This window comes from Ornithorhynchus anatinus, chromosome X5, assembly GCF_004115215.2.
Source record: "Ornithorhynchus anatinus isolate Pmale09 chromosome X5, mOrnAna1.pri.v4, whole genome shotgun sequence".
Classification (NCBI taxonomy): Eukaryota; Metazoa; Chordata; class Mammalia; order Monotremata; family Ornithorhynchidae; genus Ornithorhynchus; species Ornithorhynchus anatinus.
The window spans coordinates 15,307,826-15,324,441 of NC_041753.1; the positions used below are offsets into that span (position 1 = coordinate 15,307,826).

Below are 16,616 nucleotides of genomic sequence, written 5' to 3' on the forward strand. Positions count from 1 at the left end.
TTCATCAGCTTGACAGCATAATTTTATGAAAAACGGAATGAGGCAGATAAGCAAGTTCTAAATTCAGCTCATTACACTTAGTTCTTCCAACACGCATTGCATTTTGAAGAGAACGCTGTTAAGGAATTGGGAATTGGACACCACCAGCCCACCTGGATAGAACCCAATGCAGTATCTGAGGAAGCGGCTGTGGGCATACACCCAGCATCCATCAAACCACACCAACTGTCAATTCATTCTCCCTAGGGCTGAGTTTGCTGAGCGAAACCTCCGCATTCTGGAAAACATTAAGTGTGCAGCACACAAAGACTTTGCTTAACATTTTTCATATACGCTGCTTTATTTTGTGGTCATTTTAAAAAGGCTCCAAGGAAACAAAGTTGATTCCCCAAACTTCAAAGTCAAAATTTGAAGTATTAATTGAATTTGAATGGGTAGTCAAAATTGGACTAGAGGACAAGACATTTCTAGCACATTTACTTTTATCAACCTCTCCCTGCCTACCATCACAAACAAATTGAAGTCACTGGTCCCTGGACTGAAAGCTCCTTGTGGGCAGGGAACGGATCAACAACTCCATTGCATTGTACTCTCCCAAGCGCTCAGTACAGTGCTCTGCACACCGGAAGCCTCGATAAGTACCACTGACTGGTCTTATTGTGGACACTGCTGGAGTTCAGGAGCTAGTGAGGAGTGGCTAGTGAAAAGGAACAAGAGAGAAAATTTCTAATAGCTAATAATTTCTATTAGCTACTCTATGACACCGCAAGAGCCAGTAATATAAATTTCTCTTTCTTATGAGAATCCAAACTGATTTTTACTACTTAGGAAAAAAAAATACTCCAAATGATATTTGAGTAAAATGTCCTTGGAAAACTCATTTGAAGAGCACGAAAATATTTTTGAATTTCAGCATACCATTTTAACACTCTCCCTGTAATGAAATACTTTAAAAGAAAAGTCACACACTTACCTACTCCCAAAATTCTGCAGTTTAGCTTTACACCTTCTCCTGCAGCCTCCACACACATCTGAAGGATTAATTTTATTCTATCTTCAAATGTTTTAGGATTGAACTGAGTATACTTCTTAACTATTTCACCCTAAAAAGAGTAACACAGCCAGGTCTGTTGCTTGGTGCATACTTGGAAATATGAAAGTACCTTTAAGGAATACCAAAAGCTAAATACTGAACTGTGGCTTATTGCCAGAATTGATAATACTACTACTCTATTAATAATAATAATAATAGTGATATTTGTTAAGTACTTACTATGTGCCAAGAACTGTACTAAGCACTGGGATAGAAACAAGACAACCAGGTGCCATATGGGGCTCACAGTCTAAGTAGGAGGGAGAAGAGGTATTGAATTGCCATTCTGCAGATGAGGGAACTGAGGCCCAGAGAACTTAAGTGACTTGCCCAAGGTCACACAGCAGACAAGTGGTGGAGCTCTGATTAGAACCCGGATCCTCTGACTCCCAGGCCTGTGCTCTTTCCACCTGGCCCTGCAGCTTCCATTGAGAATACTAAATCAGTTCACACTGAAAAATTCTGCATGCATCTAATATAAAATGCCCTTAAACCAAATTGGCTTATTCAAAATAGTGGATTACCCAAAACAATCAGTTTCCCCCAGTCAACAAAATGTCCTACCAACATAAAGAAGAGCCTTCTTTGCCACTGCTCTGGCCATGCAAGGGTGGTGAGGGCAAGGGAGAGAGACTGTGTCTCCCTATTGATCCCAGATGGAATGTGGGCAAAGGGAACCCCCATCCTGTTCCACCCAGTTTAGCAAATTAGCCACCTAGCTGGGCTCTCCTCTTTCTAACATGTGAAGGCAAGAGGGCATTGTAGCAAGCCTCTGAGCTGGAGGCCAGCTTTCCCCACAGCATTCCCAGCTGGAAAATCCCACTGTGGTTCCCAGGCCCACCACCACATTGTAAAATGGCTTGGTGGGTGGGTGCTGAGTGAATGGAAGGCCGCATCATCTGCTGCCAACCCATGAGCTGTGCCTCGCTCATGTCCTTCCTTCTGCCTGGAACTCCTATCCCCCTTCAAATCCACCAGATCACAACTCTCCCCGTCTCCAAAACCCTTCTGAAATGCCTCCTCCTCCCACCTCCCTCATAACAGACAAAAACACCACTCTCCTCATCTTCAAAGCCGTACTAACATCACACTTCCTTCAAGAGACCTTCCCTAAGCCCTCATTTTCCCTACTTGCCCTTCCTTCTATCGCCTACGCACTTGAGTCTGTACCCCCGAAGACTTGATATTCACCCCACCATCAGCCCCACAGTACTTACACTCTGCCATTTCCCCTTACTAAAATTTTCATGTCTGTCTCCCACTCAAGACCGTATGCTCCTTGAGTGCAGGGACCATGTCTATCAACTCAGAGAAGCAGCGTGGGTTACTGGAAAGAACCAGGGCTTGGGAGTCAGAGTACATCGGATCTAACCCCGGCTCTGCCACTTCTCTGCTATGTGACCTTGGGCAAGCCATTTCACTTCTCTGTGCCTCAGTTTACCTCATCTATAAAATGAGGATTAAGACTGTAAGCCCCATGTGGGACAATCTGATTACCTTGTATCTACCCCAGTGCTTAAAACAGTGCTTGGCACACAGTAAGTGCTTAACAAATACCATTATTATTATCTCTATGTAAGCTCCTGAGTGCTCTGCACAGAGTAGGTGCTCAAGTACTACTGACTGATCAATACTAAGTGGTCAGTGGGTTGATTTTGATGTTTGGAAATGGTCAACGACTAGACCAAGTTTGATTTTAGGAGATTTATCACTCAAAAGAAAATATATATATACCATATATATATTTGGCATTACTAAAAGTGGCACACAAACCTGGTAGAACTCTAAAGTCATCATTCTGCTCTTTTTTTTAGTAGCAAAAATGAAAATAGTAGGTTCAAATTCAATTTAAGAATTCTTCCAGGGCCCGGAGGTAGGATTAGAAGAAAAGATTGGGCCACTTCCTTAAACGTACTTAGGAATATGTTCCATTACCTTTGAACTGACTATGGCAACGCGGAGGTTTGTTCCACCTAGATCAACAGCCAAGGCACTTTGGGTTTCCAAAATGTGGTCAATGTCTTGAGAGATGCTCTCCTTAACAGGGGGAAAGCAGAACTTCTTTTGCAGAGGCTCTTGGAGATCGATAGATTTAAGGAACTTCAGAATCCTTGGAACAGAATTCCCATCTCCATATATCTTTGAACTGTACCATTCAGAAGACAAAGGCAAAAAATCAAATGCAATAAAAATTGATTACTATATTTTTAAGTGTCATCATAATGCATTGCATGCCCTGAAAGTCATCCTAAAGATAAAAGGATAAACTCCTACAGCAATCCTGCCACTAAATACCTGCGGATACTCCGTGAGAATACAATATTAATGTCTGTTTCCCCCTCTAGACTGTAAGCTCATTATGGACAGGGAATGTCTCTGCTAATTTCTCTTGTATTGTAGTCAGTCATATTTATTAAACACTTATTGTGTGCAGAGAACTGTACTAAGCACTTGGGAGAGTACAATATAGCAGACGCATTCCCTGCCCATATCGAGCTTATGGTCTAGAGGGGGTGACAGACATTAATATAAATAAAAATGACATATATGTACATTAGTGCTGGGAGGGGGGATGAATAAAGGGAACATGTCAGGGTGATGCAGAAGGGAGCTGAAGTAAAAGAGGACTTAGGGAAGGCCTCTTGGAGGAGATGTGCCTTCAATAAGGCTTTGAAGGGGCGGAGAGTAATTGTCTGTCTGATATGAGGAGGAAGAGCGTTCCAGGCCAGAGGCATGATGTGTGAGTGAGAGGTCGGCAGTGAGATAGATGAGATTGAGGTACAGTGAGAAGGTTGGCACTGTGTAGGTTGGGTTGAAGAAGGAGAGTAGCGAGGTGAAGTAAGAGTAGGCAAGGTGACAGTGTTTTAAAGCCAATGTTGACGAGTTTCTGTTTGGTGCAGAGGTAGTAACCACTGGAGGTTCTTGAAGAGTGGGGAGAAACGGCCTGAACATTTCTGTAGAAAAATGATTCAGGCAGCAGAGTGAAGTATGGACTGGAGTGGGGAGAGACTAGGCTGGGAGGTCAGCGAGGAGGCTGGTACAGTAATCAAAGTGGGATAGGATAAGTGATTGGGATAACGTGATAACAGTTTGGTTGGAGAGGAAAGGGTGGATTTTAGCGATGTTGTGAAGGCCGAACTGACATGAATTAATGATGGATTGAGGAGTCAAGGATAATGCCAAGGTTATGGGCTTGTGAAACAGGAAGGATGGTGGTGCCGTCTACAGTGATGGGAAAGTCATGGGGAGGTTTGGGTTTGGTATTTGGTATTGTACTCTCCCAAGTGCTTAGAACATTGTTCTGAACGTAAGAAGCACTCAAATAAATACCATTGATCGATAACTTCTTACCACATCTCTGTGTGGAATATGGCCCTTTAGTACAACAGTATCTTCAGAAATAGTGAGTCCTATTCTTCCAGCCCCCCACCTCCCCAAGGGCCTAGAGGAAGAGAATATTGTATCTTCTGTACCCAAGAGCCAAGTACCATGAGAGAAGTGGTAGACTGTGAGCCCGTCATTGGGCAGGGACTCTCTATATGTTGCTGAATTGTCCATTCCAAGCACTCAGTGCAGTGTTCTGCACATAGTAAGCGCTCAATAAATACTATTGAATGAATGAATAATGGCAGCAAATGCAAGACCCTTCAAAGAGACGCATTTGCCTCTATGGATCACCCCAAACTCACCATGGATACTGTTTGCCAAATTGAAGGTGAAGAGCTTGCAGTATTTTGTCTTGGGTATCAGCATCCCGAACATGAAGAACATTTTCACCTAGTTAAACAAAATGACTACATTATCATTGTATTAAAGAATATCAAATTAAAGAGGCTTTTAAAAAAGCACAGAGGGCAAAATAATTATAATAATGTTGGTATTTGTTAAGCGCTTACTATGTGCAGAGCACTGTTCTAAGCGCTGGGGTAGACACAGGGGAATCAGGTTGTCCCACGTGGGGCTCACAGTCTTAATCCCCATTTTACAGATGAGGGAACTGAGGCACCGAGAAGTTAAGTGACTTGCCCACAGTCACACAGCGTACAAGTGGCAGAGCTGGGATTCGAACTCATGAGCCCTGACTCCAAAGCCCGTGCTCTTTCCACTGCGCCATGCTGCTTCTTATTATTTGTTAACCATTCAATTTGTTAACCATTCAATTATGGTTGCACTGGACTCTTGAGAGCCAATACTAAGATCAAAACTTGATACTTCACTTTCTTCTTCATTAAGAATTTACAAAAACACAGCGTCATATCTTCTGCTCCACATTTTTTAAGGCATTCAGCAGGATGTCTCTAAATTTCCCTACACCTCACATATATGAACACAGGGAGATCAATAGGCTATTGTTCTCCATGTCCACTGAGGACTGAACAAATAGTGACAACTGCTGTATTGGTTAAGCACTTTCTATGTGCCAAACACTGTACTAAGTGCTGGGGTAGATACAAAATAATAAGGTTGGACACAGCGCTGTCCCCCATGGGGCTCACAGTCTAAGGGGGAAGGAGAACAGGTATCTTCTCCCCCATTTTTACAGATGAACAACTTGAGACACAAAGAAGTTAAGTGACTCATCCAAGGTCATACAGCAGGCAAGTGGCAGAGCTGGAATTAGAACCCAGGGCCCCTGACTCCCAGGCCTGGGCTCTTTCAATTAGGCATTCTGCTTCTGAACAGGGCCATGAACAAGAGGAACTAGGCAGAGACTGTGGAGTGTTTATTCCTGAAGAGTTTCAAGATTAGAACGTCACCTGCCCTGAAGAAGTCAGTCAGTCCATCTTAAGTCTCAAGATGGGATTTCCAGAAACAGGAGAAAAAAAAGTCAACACACTGATAGTTTGTTTCAGTTTGTTTTAAAAAAAAATGAACTCCTCTTCCCTCCCAAATCCTCTCTCCCTACTTTTCTCATTACAGTTCACCACCACCACCACCCTCCCTGTCTCCCATATTCACAGCCTTGACATTATCCTTACTCGCTTTCAAATTCCACACTGAGGCAGCCACAAAAAAAAATATATTTTCTTTCTTCGTCACATCTCCAGAAACTGCCCCTTCTTATCCATCCAAACTGCCACCGTGCTGGTCCAAGCACTTGTCACAGTTTGACTCTGCTACCTCATCAGCCTTGCCCTTCCCCAGTCTATATTTCTCCATGCTGCCCAGATCATTTCTAAAACACTGTTTTGCGCACGTCTGTAAGTTCCTTGAGAGCAGAGATCGTGTCTACCGACTCTGTTGTATTGTCCTCTCCTAAGAACTAAGTACAGTGCTCTGCACATAGTGAATGCTCAATAATTACCACTGATTCATTGATCTCTTCACTCCTCAAATTTCTCTAATGATTGCCTATTCCTGTCCATATCAAGCAGAAACTCCAGACCACTGGCTTCAAAGCACTCAATTAGCTTTCTCCCCCTATTTATTTTCCCTTGTTTACCTCTACACCCCAGCTCGCACACATCACTCTTCTCAAGGCATTCTCATCCTTCTCATTGTCAACTTCTTGGCTCACACCCTCCCTTTCTGCTTGGAACTCCCTGTCTCTTCACATCTGGCAGACTGCTGCTCTCCCCACCTCCAGAGCCCTTCTAAAGTCACATCTCTTCCAGGAGACCTTCCCTGATTAATCTCATCTCCTCACTCTCTTCTCTTTCCCCCACCCCCCATCCCCTGCCACTTCAGCACTTTCAAGTCTCCTGACCCTTTGGATACTCACTTCCTCCCCCACATCTCCCATAGCACAGATACGTATCTTTAAAAACTGTTGCTTCCCCCTACCTCAAATGAATCTTAATGTCTGGTTCCCTAACTAGATCGTTAGCTCCTTGATGGCAGGGATGGGTTTATTTGGGATGGGTTTAGGGGCAGCCACTGTAAAGGGGTGATTATTTCAGTGTTGTGAGGTTATGCTTTCCAAGTAGGAGTAAATGGTACTGGTAGTGACCTCATGGAAAAAGCACGGGTCTGGGAGACAGAGAACCTGGGCTCTAATTCCAACTCTGCCACTTCTCTGCTTTGTGACCTTGGGCATGTTACCTCACTTCTCGGGGGCTCAGTTTCCTCATCTGCAAAATGGGAATGCAATACCTGTTCTGTGAGGCTGTGAGCGCCACGTAGGACAGAGACTGTGTCCAGCCTGGTGATCTTGTATCTACCCCAGCACTTAGTACGGTGCTTGGCTCATAGTAAGCACTTAAATACCATCATCGTCCCCTCCCAGAAACTTGATACAGAGTAAGTGCTCAATAAATTGACTATGTCTTCAATTTCCAACTCTGTCTTGAAGATAAAGCATGTGCCAGGATGGCACGATTTTGCACAATGGCCAGAAGAGCAGGTGGAGGGGGTGGACAAGTTCTTTCCCCCACCAACTCTGATGGAGCCTCTCGTAATCACTTGATTAGAAGTTTCTCTGAGCCAAACGTCTAACCTTGAACTACACATAGTCCTTCTCAAGTCCTTTGAAGGAAAGGAATCGTAATTTTAAACCTTATTAATTTGCTTAACCAAGATAAATAAGTCCAATTTTCACTGTTCCAAAAGTCCCTAAATCCCAAGTTCTTACAGAGATATTGCCTGCTAGGGGCTGTAACACTGCATGTGTGACCCAAGTGTGTGTATTTGCATATAAACATCCAAAATGATACCTATCATTTATATAACCATAAAAAATAATTTAGTAAAAGGGTAAAGATTACCTGTTTCTCTTCCTATCTGACGTGTTCCCAGGTTGATTACGGGGGTACCAAAAGCTCCCACCTCCCGCACACCACAGCTGCTATTACCAATCATACATCCAGCATGAGCCACTAGTTGTATGAACTGGTCAAATGGAACATGTTTAACTGCTCGAAAATTGGGATGATGTTCAATGCCTTTCTTCCGCATCACTCGAACCATCTCCTTGCTCCCTGTGAAATCCAAACACCATATTAATAGAGACTTGAGGCCTGAATCCACTTTCTTTTATTTATAGCAGTTTTTATACAAAACCTACAGAGAGGGAGAAAATGTTAAAAGAGCACCACAAAAACAAAAATAAAACTTTTCCAAACTACAGTATGCACCACAAACCCTGACAGAACAAGGGGTTTGAGTTTCAGAACAAAGAAGAAAATAAATAAGTGTTATCGCCAAAGATGACCGAGGAGAACAGAGACAAAAAACTTTAATCAGGAAAGCAGGAAACAAAGCACAGAGTTTGGAAAACTGGGCAGGGAGGTTTTCTATTTTAAATTTAATTACCTGCATCAATATTTGGGAACAGAACCAGTGTCCTCTTGTTAAATGAGATAAGGGCATCCAATGTCAATTCAAACATTTTTATGGAATGTTTAATGTCAGTAGTCACGGGATGCTGTAGTGCAACTATATAATCTTTTGCTTTTACATCGTCACCTGTTTCAAGACAATTCAAATCATGTGGTTTCATTAGTTATGAGGACAGAACAAAACTTGAGGGAAAAAAAATCCCTAAATTGTTGCTTTAAAAATGCTTCTTCAAAAATGGGTTTCTGGCACCTGGGTTTGCCGTGATGCTAAGGGAACTCCTAAAACAGGTGCAAAAATGACAAAAGAATTGACGACAATAAACACAACCCACCCTAAACTTTCACATGTTTATTTGGTATTGCACTCACTAGACACAGGAACAGATTGCTGGCAAAGGATTTCCTGTCAAGACAATTGGGAAGCAGCATAGCCTAGTGTCTTAAAACACAGGACTGGGAGTCAGAGGACCTGGGTTCTAATCCCAGCTCCATCACTTGCCTGCTCTATGACCTTAGCCAAGTCACTTTTTTTTTTTAATGTTAGTTGTTAAGCACTGTGTGTCAAATTGTCCTAAGCACTATGGTAGATATAAGTTAATTAGGTTGGACACAGCCCTCGTTCCACACAGCGTTTACAGTCCAAGTAGGAGAGAAAACAGGAGAACTGAGGCACAGAGAAGTTAAGGGACTTGTCCAAAGTCACACAGCAAGCATTTGGCAGAGCCGGAATTAGAACCCAAGTCCTCCGACTCCCAGGCCCGTGCTCTTTCTACTAGGCCACGCTGCTTCTGTGCCTGTTTCCCCAACTGCAAAAATGGGACCTCAATACGTCTCCCTCCTACTTAAACTGTGAGCCCTACGTGGAACAGGGCCCGTATCCGATGGACAGCCACGTAAACATGATAAGCTTCCACTTGTAGGGCAATACCCCCTCCCTGCATTGTAGCGCCCTCTTAATGTCAAAAAATATCAACCAACTCAGGGAGCTACCTGGGCACCTCACAGCCCTGATCCCTGCCTACAACCCCCCGACTTCCCCACACCCCAACTGTGTGGCAGGGTTAGAGGAAGAACTGCTGGGAAGCGTGTTATAGACAGAAGGGCTCTCCCCCAGGTTTTAAACTCTACCACCAACCCAGAATGAGACTGGAAAAGGAAAAACAGAGTAGCTTCAGGGAGTTGCAGCCCAGATCCAACGACCCTCTGGTCCTCTTCCCCATCACTGCCACCTCTGCATGCCTGAGGGCACGGCTAGAGGCGACAAGAGAAGCGGGTGCAGCCCCTGACGGTCTTGGAGGCCATTTCCAATTTACTTCCATGTTGATGGAGCCCTGGGGAGTCCAGATCAGTAGTTCAGAGAGCAGCAGGTAAGCCTGCTATTCTCCCGCTGCTCCTGATTGCGTCCTGGCCACCCACAGCGGTGCCACAAACAAGCGGGTGCCGGAAGGTGCCTGGGCCTCGGAAGCACTAAGCTCTGAAGGTCAGGGTCTTCCAACATCTAGGGAACAGACTCTTGCCCAAGTTTCTCTATGATGAGCAGCATTCCAATTGAAATTTACTGAATTAACTAGTGAGTGGACTGAGGTTTGTTCAATCATATTTATGGAGTGCTTATTGTGTGCAGAGCACTGTACTAGGCGCTTGGGAAAGTGCGATACAGCAATAGAGACAATCCCTGCCCACAATGAGGTCAGTCTAAAGGGACGAGCTCACAGCCTAGAGGGGCTCACAGTCTAATCCTGGCTCTGCCGCTTGTCTGTTGTGTGACCTTGGGCAAATCACAACTTCTCTGTATCTCAGTTATCTCATCTGTAAAATGGAGATTAAATCCTCCTCCTTCCAATTCAGACTGTGAGCCCCATGTAGGACAGGGACTGTATCCAGCCTGATTATCTTGTATCTACCCCAGAGCTTAGAACAGGGCTTGACACATATTAAGTGCTTAACAAATACCATAAAAAGGTAAATTTACTTTTAAAATATTCTTAAAATTTTTGATTAAACTACCTTATCGGAAAAACTCCGTTGGGAAAGGTAATGCAAGTGGTGACAACAATAGTCACAGGGGAGTAATACCAATAATAACGATAACTACTGTGGTATTTGTAAAGTGCTTACTATATGCTAAGCACTGGGTAGATACAAGATAATCCGGTCAGACACAGTCCCCTGTCCCACAAGGGGCACACAGTCTAAGAGGGCAAGGGACGGGTCTTTAATCCCCGTTTTACAGATGAGGAAACTGAGGCAAAGAAAAGTTAAATGACTTGCCCAAGGTCACACAGCAGGTAAGTGGGAGAGCTGGGATTAGAAGCCAGGTCCCGATTCTCAGGCCTGCGCTTTTTCCAGTAGGCCACACTGCCTCTTTATGACACTTAGATTCACTAATGATTTAAGATATTTACTTTTCCAATGGAAAAAGCAACTGTGTCAACAATACTGGACAATTCCTATACAAATTTCCATCAATTTCTGTTACTCATTAACAGCAATATCATCTCACAGGGCCCTCTATAGAGTTCTATCCCTTCTCAGGATCACACCTGGAGAGTTCCCAGTACTCTACCAGTCTCACCTACAGGAGGGAGAGTCAAGCAGAGGCCTACCCATTCCATTCCTAGCCTGGGCAGCGGCTAGTTAGGGGAAGGCCGTCTGCTACAGTCAAAGCTCACCTGCACTGGGCGGCAGCAGCAGCAGCACGGGAGAGAATTAAGGGAGGAGACTCAAGTTTACTGTGCAGAAGAAGGCAATGGAAAACCCCTACCATATTTTTACCAAGAATACTCTTCGGATACACTACCAGAGCGATTGCAAATGGAGAGTGGGGCGTTTGGGGAGAGATGTGTTCATGGAGTTGCTATGGGTTGGAGACGACTGGACAGCATACAACAGAGCTCCATAAATGTGGTATCTATTTATTTTTGGCTGGACTCTTCTCCAAACAAAGGGAGAGGCTGGGCAGGGAATGTATCTGTTTACTGTCATATTGTACTCTCCCAAGCACTTAGTACAGTGCTCTGCACACAGTAAGCCACAATAAATATGACTGAATGAATGAACTTTGGTCCTAGACTTCCCGATTATACCCAGGTCAGTCTCTTGATACTTCCTTCTCCGAAACCCGCTTTTTTTTTTTTTTTATTGCCCAAGGCAATGTTCAGGCTTTTACTTAGAATAAAGGACAGAGAATAGAGATTAGATCTATTCGGATCAGGCCCCAAAAACACAACGTACCCACTAATTTTTATGCCAAAATACAAAAAGCTTCTCAAACCACTCTTCTGTCAGATTTGATATCAAAGCCATGAGACCTGATATCATTAAGATTTGTTTCAAAATGTGAAATATGCTAGGGAGAGTAACCAACATGAAATTCTACAAAAATTTTGAAATTCAACTCGATTGTTTTTGACAAATTAGATTTTCTTCTGCTGGACATTTTAACCTTTACTCAATTAGAAAGATATTTCATCACTAATGAAAATAGGGTTTCTCTTACTCTACAGTAAGAAGACAGCTGGCTCTTCAGTAGCATTTAACTGATAATAGCATAGTGGCTTTGGCATTCTATCTCCACACGTATATTTGCTTCTCATTGGGAATAAAGGAAGAAGTGGTTTCTGGAAGAATCTGTCTTCGTGTCTCCCATAACCGATTCCTTTCACTTTCACCCGTTAATTCTCTTACAGAAACGTATCCCATGCAGATGTAAAATGATACATACCCAACCACATATGAATAATGCCCATGTAGTCCTTATTTTTAGCTGAGAGAAGTTTATCATAGGAGGGACAGCCTGCTAGCAGGATGCGATCATGGTCCTCACACATAGAGATCAGGTGCTGCTCTGCACTTCGAGTGCAACACACGTGATAATGCGCCAGCTTGGTTATAGCATGTCTGATAGAGTCATCTATGGTCCCGCTTACTTCTCCACCTTCAATATGAAGAATTCGAATATTCATCAAGGCAGCAGATGTGGCCAGGGCCAGTGCATCAAACCTATCTCCATGTACAATCATTATGTCGGGTTTTAGACGATTGAGGACATCTGGCAGCTTTACTAATGCGAGGCCTACCGACTCCACCATGGCAGCCTCATCTTCACCCCTAACTATGGTGTGCAGTCTTGTATTTATGTCAAAGTCATCTTGTTCAATCATGCGGTAGGTGTTTCTGAAGTCAGAGAGAAATAAGGGGCTATTAGAATATAAAGCAGGGAAACCCACATTTACAATAACCACACTTGCGTTTTCTACAATTTTAGCTTTTATCTCTTTAGACACGTCAATTTCCTTTACAGTCAGTTCTCCGCTAATGCGGAGGCTGTGATCCGAAAGAAAACCTCATTAAGGAAGACTTGTGTTGCAGTGCTTACCCTGGATCCGACACCGCGCACTAACGTACAACCGTTTCTTTCTACTCCGTGTCACACTGTATCCGGTCCCGCCTGTGTTGTTAGACGAATGTTGCCAAATTTCTCAATAACATTCTATCCAAAATGAACACACGCATTCTAGCAGAACTAATGTCAATACAAGCATACCCCAGATTACAGCCACCCCATAATACATACAGCTGGAAGATACAGCCATTATAGTTTGATACTTTACCCCAGGTTACAGCCACCCTGTGATAGACACGACCCGGAGATACAGGCATTTCTGGTTTGACACCTTGACAATCTAATGCATCTTTATAAGATGCCAGAACAGATAAAAAGGGTCTCTTCATTACCACCTAAAATTTGGGGATTAAGAAGCTTTGCACCCATTTTTAAGAAAGCAAACAGTCTCTTGAAAATGACTGAAGATGACCCTAATGGAGTTCTAAGGTGTGCAAAGACATTCAGAAGGCATTAGTCTGCTACATAAGACTCTATGAAGAAAAGCAGACAGTTATGGGGCACCCTAATTTGGACACATTCTTCTCTAAGGTTGAAAAACCACTATCACACTCAGCAGGTCAAATTTCTACTTTTGCAGCCTCCTCCAAAGAATTGTAATCTCCTCAGTCAATGTTGGCTTATGCTTTGAATTCCTTTCCCAAAGATATACATTAATAATAATATAAAAGATATACTAAAAAGATAAACAATAGTAAAGATTAAAATAATCATTTATAGCACATTAAGGAATTTCAAGCTATTTTTCCAGAGGTTTTGAGGGCAGACCCAAAATTACAACAGACAAGTCTTCAAGAAAATGTACCCCAGGATATAGCCATTCACAATATATCAAAGAACACATTATGGCTAGCACTGAAATTTAAGACAACTGGGTGAAAAAAGAAAACTCTTCCATTTCCCTCACTTATCTATATGCTTTCGCACTATGTTTATTTGCCGCCTTCCCTTATCAAGAAACCTTATTATAGATTCCGGTCCTAAGGTCTTGCAAAAAAGGTTATCTGGTGGTCAAAGGCAGGGCTTTTTGCAGGCAGTTGGCTATCCTGACACAGGGCCAAAATAGCTGCCTCCTACGTTCCATATGACCCCATCATCTCTCACTGTCCCACAGCGCAATGGTTCCCATGGATTCTTACCGTTAGGGCAATGCTATCAGTTCAATTTTTCAGGCTGGAAGGGAAACAACAGGCCTGCTTCGTCTTCAAATGTGTAAGCTCTTTGAGGGCAGGGATCATTTTTACTTTAGTGTATGCTCCCTAGTACTCGGTACAGTGCTCTGCACAGAGTAAGCACTCAATAAATAGTACCAATTGGCTGAATTTTGCAAAGAATCAGATTACAGGCCAAGATGGTGGCTCCACCTCTTGCTCCCTGCCAACTGGGGCTCAGGTCTCCAGCTGGGAATGAGTCAGGGATGGAGGTCTGGGGCTGTGGCTGTCACGGTGATGTAATTTATGTGGTCCCTGAAGGGGATGTGACTGGGTGGGAAGGTGAGGCAAGAGGGTGGTGGCGGAGGGCTGCTCACATCCAGCCCCAGTGTAGACCAGAGGTGAGGCGGTGGAGAAGAAGGTGCTCTCCTCTTTTCTTTTCCTTTTGCCTTTTCTTCCCTCTCTCTCTCCTTCCCTCCTATCCACTCCACTTCTCCCTCCCCGTCTCCTCAAACTCCACCCCCACAAAAAAGCTGGTACCCCTAATCTCACTGTGTCCTGTTGCAAAGAGAGACAGAACCACCATTGGAGAAGGGCCAGGAAGCTGCCATCTTTGCGGAGGGGTCTGCTGTGCTTCCCCACCACAAGGCAACCTGAGGAGAAGGTTTACTTTGCTTACCCTCTGAAGCTGGCTTTGGCCAAAAGGGATCCAGGACAAACTTACAGCTCTAAGCATTTTCACCTATGTATGAAAATTAGTACATGAAAAGCCCTACATTTGATTTTGCCTCAGGACTTGGAAGAAGCCTTCCTCCTGCAACTTCAAACGGATTGCTGCTTCACTGTTTTTGTTTTACCTGCAGCCTTCCTGTATCAGCTGTCCTTGCTCTTTATTAAAGCACTGACAATCCCTTTCCTAAATCAAGATTCTGATTCCCCACTAGCTCTGAGATCAAATTTAACCTGGATGCCCTGGTCTTCAAGGTTAAATAGCACTCTACAAAAGAAACCCAGGAAACAGAAAATAGTCAGTTGGTAGGGGTGAAATGAAGAAGGGGGGCATAGTGGGAATTAGAGATCTCCAAGCTGGAGGAGCAGGTGGAGGGGACCTTCTTTCCTCCAATCAGTGGTACATCCTCCCTCCTGCCTGTAGCTTCCTTCCTCTTTATGTTCAGAAGACCATACTCACCCCATCTTCAAAGCAGCTCCTCCAAAAGGCCTTCCCTGATTCATTCTCATTTCCCCAATATCTTTACACTCTGTTGCTTACCCTTACCAGCGATTTAGTTTAGGGTTTGTCTACCCCACTGGTCTGTAAGCTTCCTTGAGGGCAGCGATAAGGTCTACTAACTCTTTTGTACTCTACCAAGTGCTTACTACAGAACCTGGTACAAAGGACATGCTCAGTAAATCACCAAATCAGTAAATTACCAAAGCAGTTTGTGGTTAGGGTCTGGTGGAGGAAGACATGAATAGCCACGTACGTACAAGAAAAAACAATTAAATGGACCAAAGGTTTGTCAAATACAGGATAACTTTTCCAGGTCAGAAAGTAGGGGAATCTACTCTAGGGTAATTGTCTTCCCTGACTTGACTCTTACTATCAATCAGTGGTATTAATTAAGCACTTATTGTGTGCAGAGTACTGTACTAAGGGCTTGGGAAAATACAACAGAGTTGGTAGACATAATCCCTGACCACAAGGAACTTACAGTCTAGAGGGGGAGGCAGACTCTAATATAAATTACAGATAAGGAAAAGGGCAGAATGTAAGGATAGGTACATAAGTGCTGTGGGGCTGAGGGTGGGGTGAATATCAAGTGCTTCATAGGTAAAGATTCGAGAGAAGGTGGGCAGGGGAATGAGGGCCTAGTCAAGGAAGATCCCTGTGAGGAGATGTGACCCTAGAAGGGTTTTGAAAGTGAGGAGAGTGGTGGTCAGTCAGATAAGGAGAGGGTGTGACCTCCAGGTTAGAGGGAGGATGTGGGCAAGGGGTTGGCAGTGAGATAGAGGAGACTGAGGTACAGAAAGTAGGTTTGTGTTAGAGCAGTGAAATGTGCAGGTTGGATTGGAGGAGATCAGGATTGAGGATCAAAAAGGTGGACGGCAACCATGGCAGAAGTGATTATCAGAGGATTACAGTCAAAATTCTAAAGGAAGAGAGGACTGAAGTTAGTCAAATAAAGAAAATGAAATTTTAACAGGTTTAGAGGCACTGGCAAGAAGGACCTGGATTGGGGGGTGGGGAAAGGGGGGAAGCTAACAGGCAAAGAAGTCCTCGGAAGTTGGCTGTTCTTCAGAAAAGTGATTCTAAAGGCACAGAAACAAACCATACCAGTACATAAAGACAAGAAAAAAAGATGCCAATTTGGCAGAAGCTTAGAAAAATCTGAAGGACACATGATAAAGTTAAAATAAAAAAGTAATATGGTTAGAACACTAAAGAGAAGTAAAGAGAAACTGCACAGTTATTTAGGGACAAGGCTAGAAAGGTTAAATCTAGAAAAGAGGAGCTAACATGACACATTTTTTAAAATTAAAGTACATTAAAGAAAGAGGGAGAACCAGAGAAATGTTGCCTTCTCCTGGAAAGGAAGGGAAAGCTGATCATATGACTCATTTTTATTTTATTTTTCTTCATAAAGGAGGGGGAAAAAAGCCTCATCCATTTCAAATGTGAACAGTTTACC

The 16,616-nt window shown here is 43.5% G+C and overlaps 1 protein-coding gene across 5 annotated transcripts in view; it reads right to left on the reverse strand.

Moving 5' to 3' along the window:
* GNE (glucosamine (UDP-N-acetyl)-2-epimerase/N-acetylmannosamine kinase) overlaps nt 1-16,616 on the reverse strand; it is a 122,485-nt gene that overhangs the window by 42,775 nt on the left and 63,094 nt on the right. For all 5 annotated transcript variants that reach the window (XM_039910807.1, XM_039910806.1, XM_029055890.2 and 2 more), the window contains 6 exons: nt 12,095-12,546; nt 8,345-8,497; nt 7,798-8,010; nt 4,783-4,870; nt 3,029-3,239; nt 974-1,103 (listed from right to left, as the gene is read on the reverse strand). In XM_039910807.1, the coding sequence (XP_039766741.1) occupies nt 974-1,103; nt 3,029-3,239; nt 4,783-4,870; nt 7,798-8,010; nt 8,345-8,497; nt 12,095-12,546 (1,247 nt within the window). The remainder of the gene's footprint in view (nt 1-973; nt 1,104-3,028; nt 3,240-4,782; nt 4,871-7,797; nt 8,011-8,344; nt 8,498-12,094; nt 12,547-16,616) is intronic.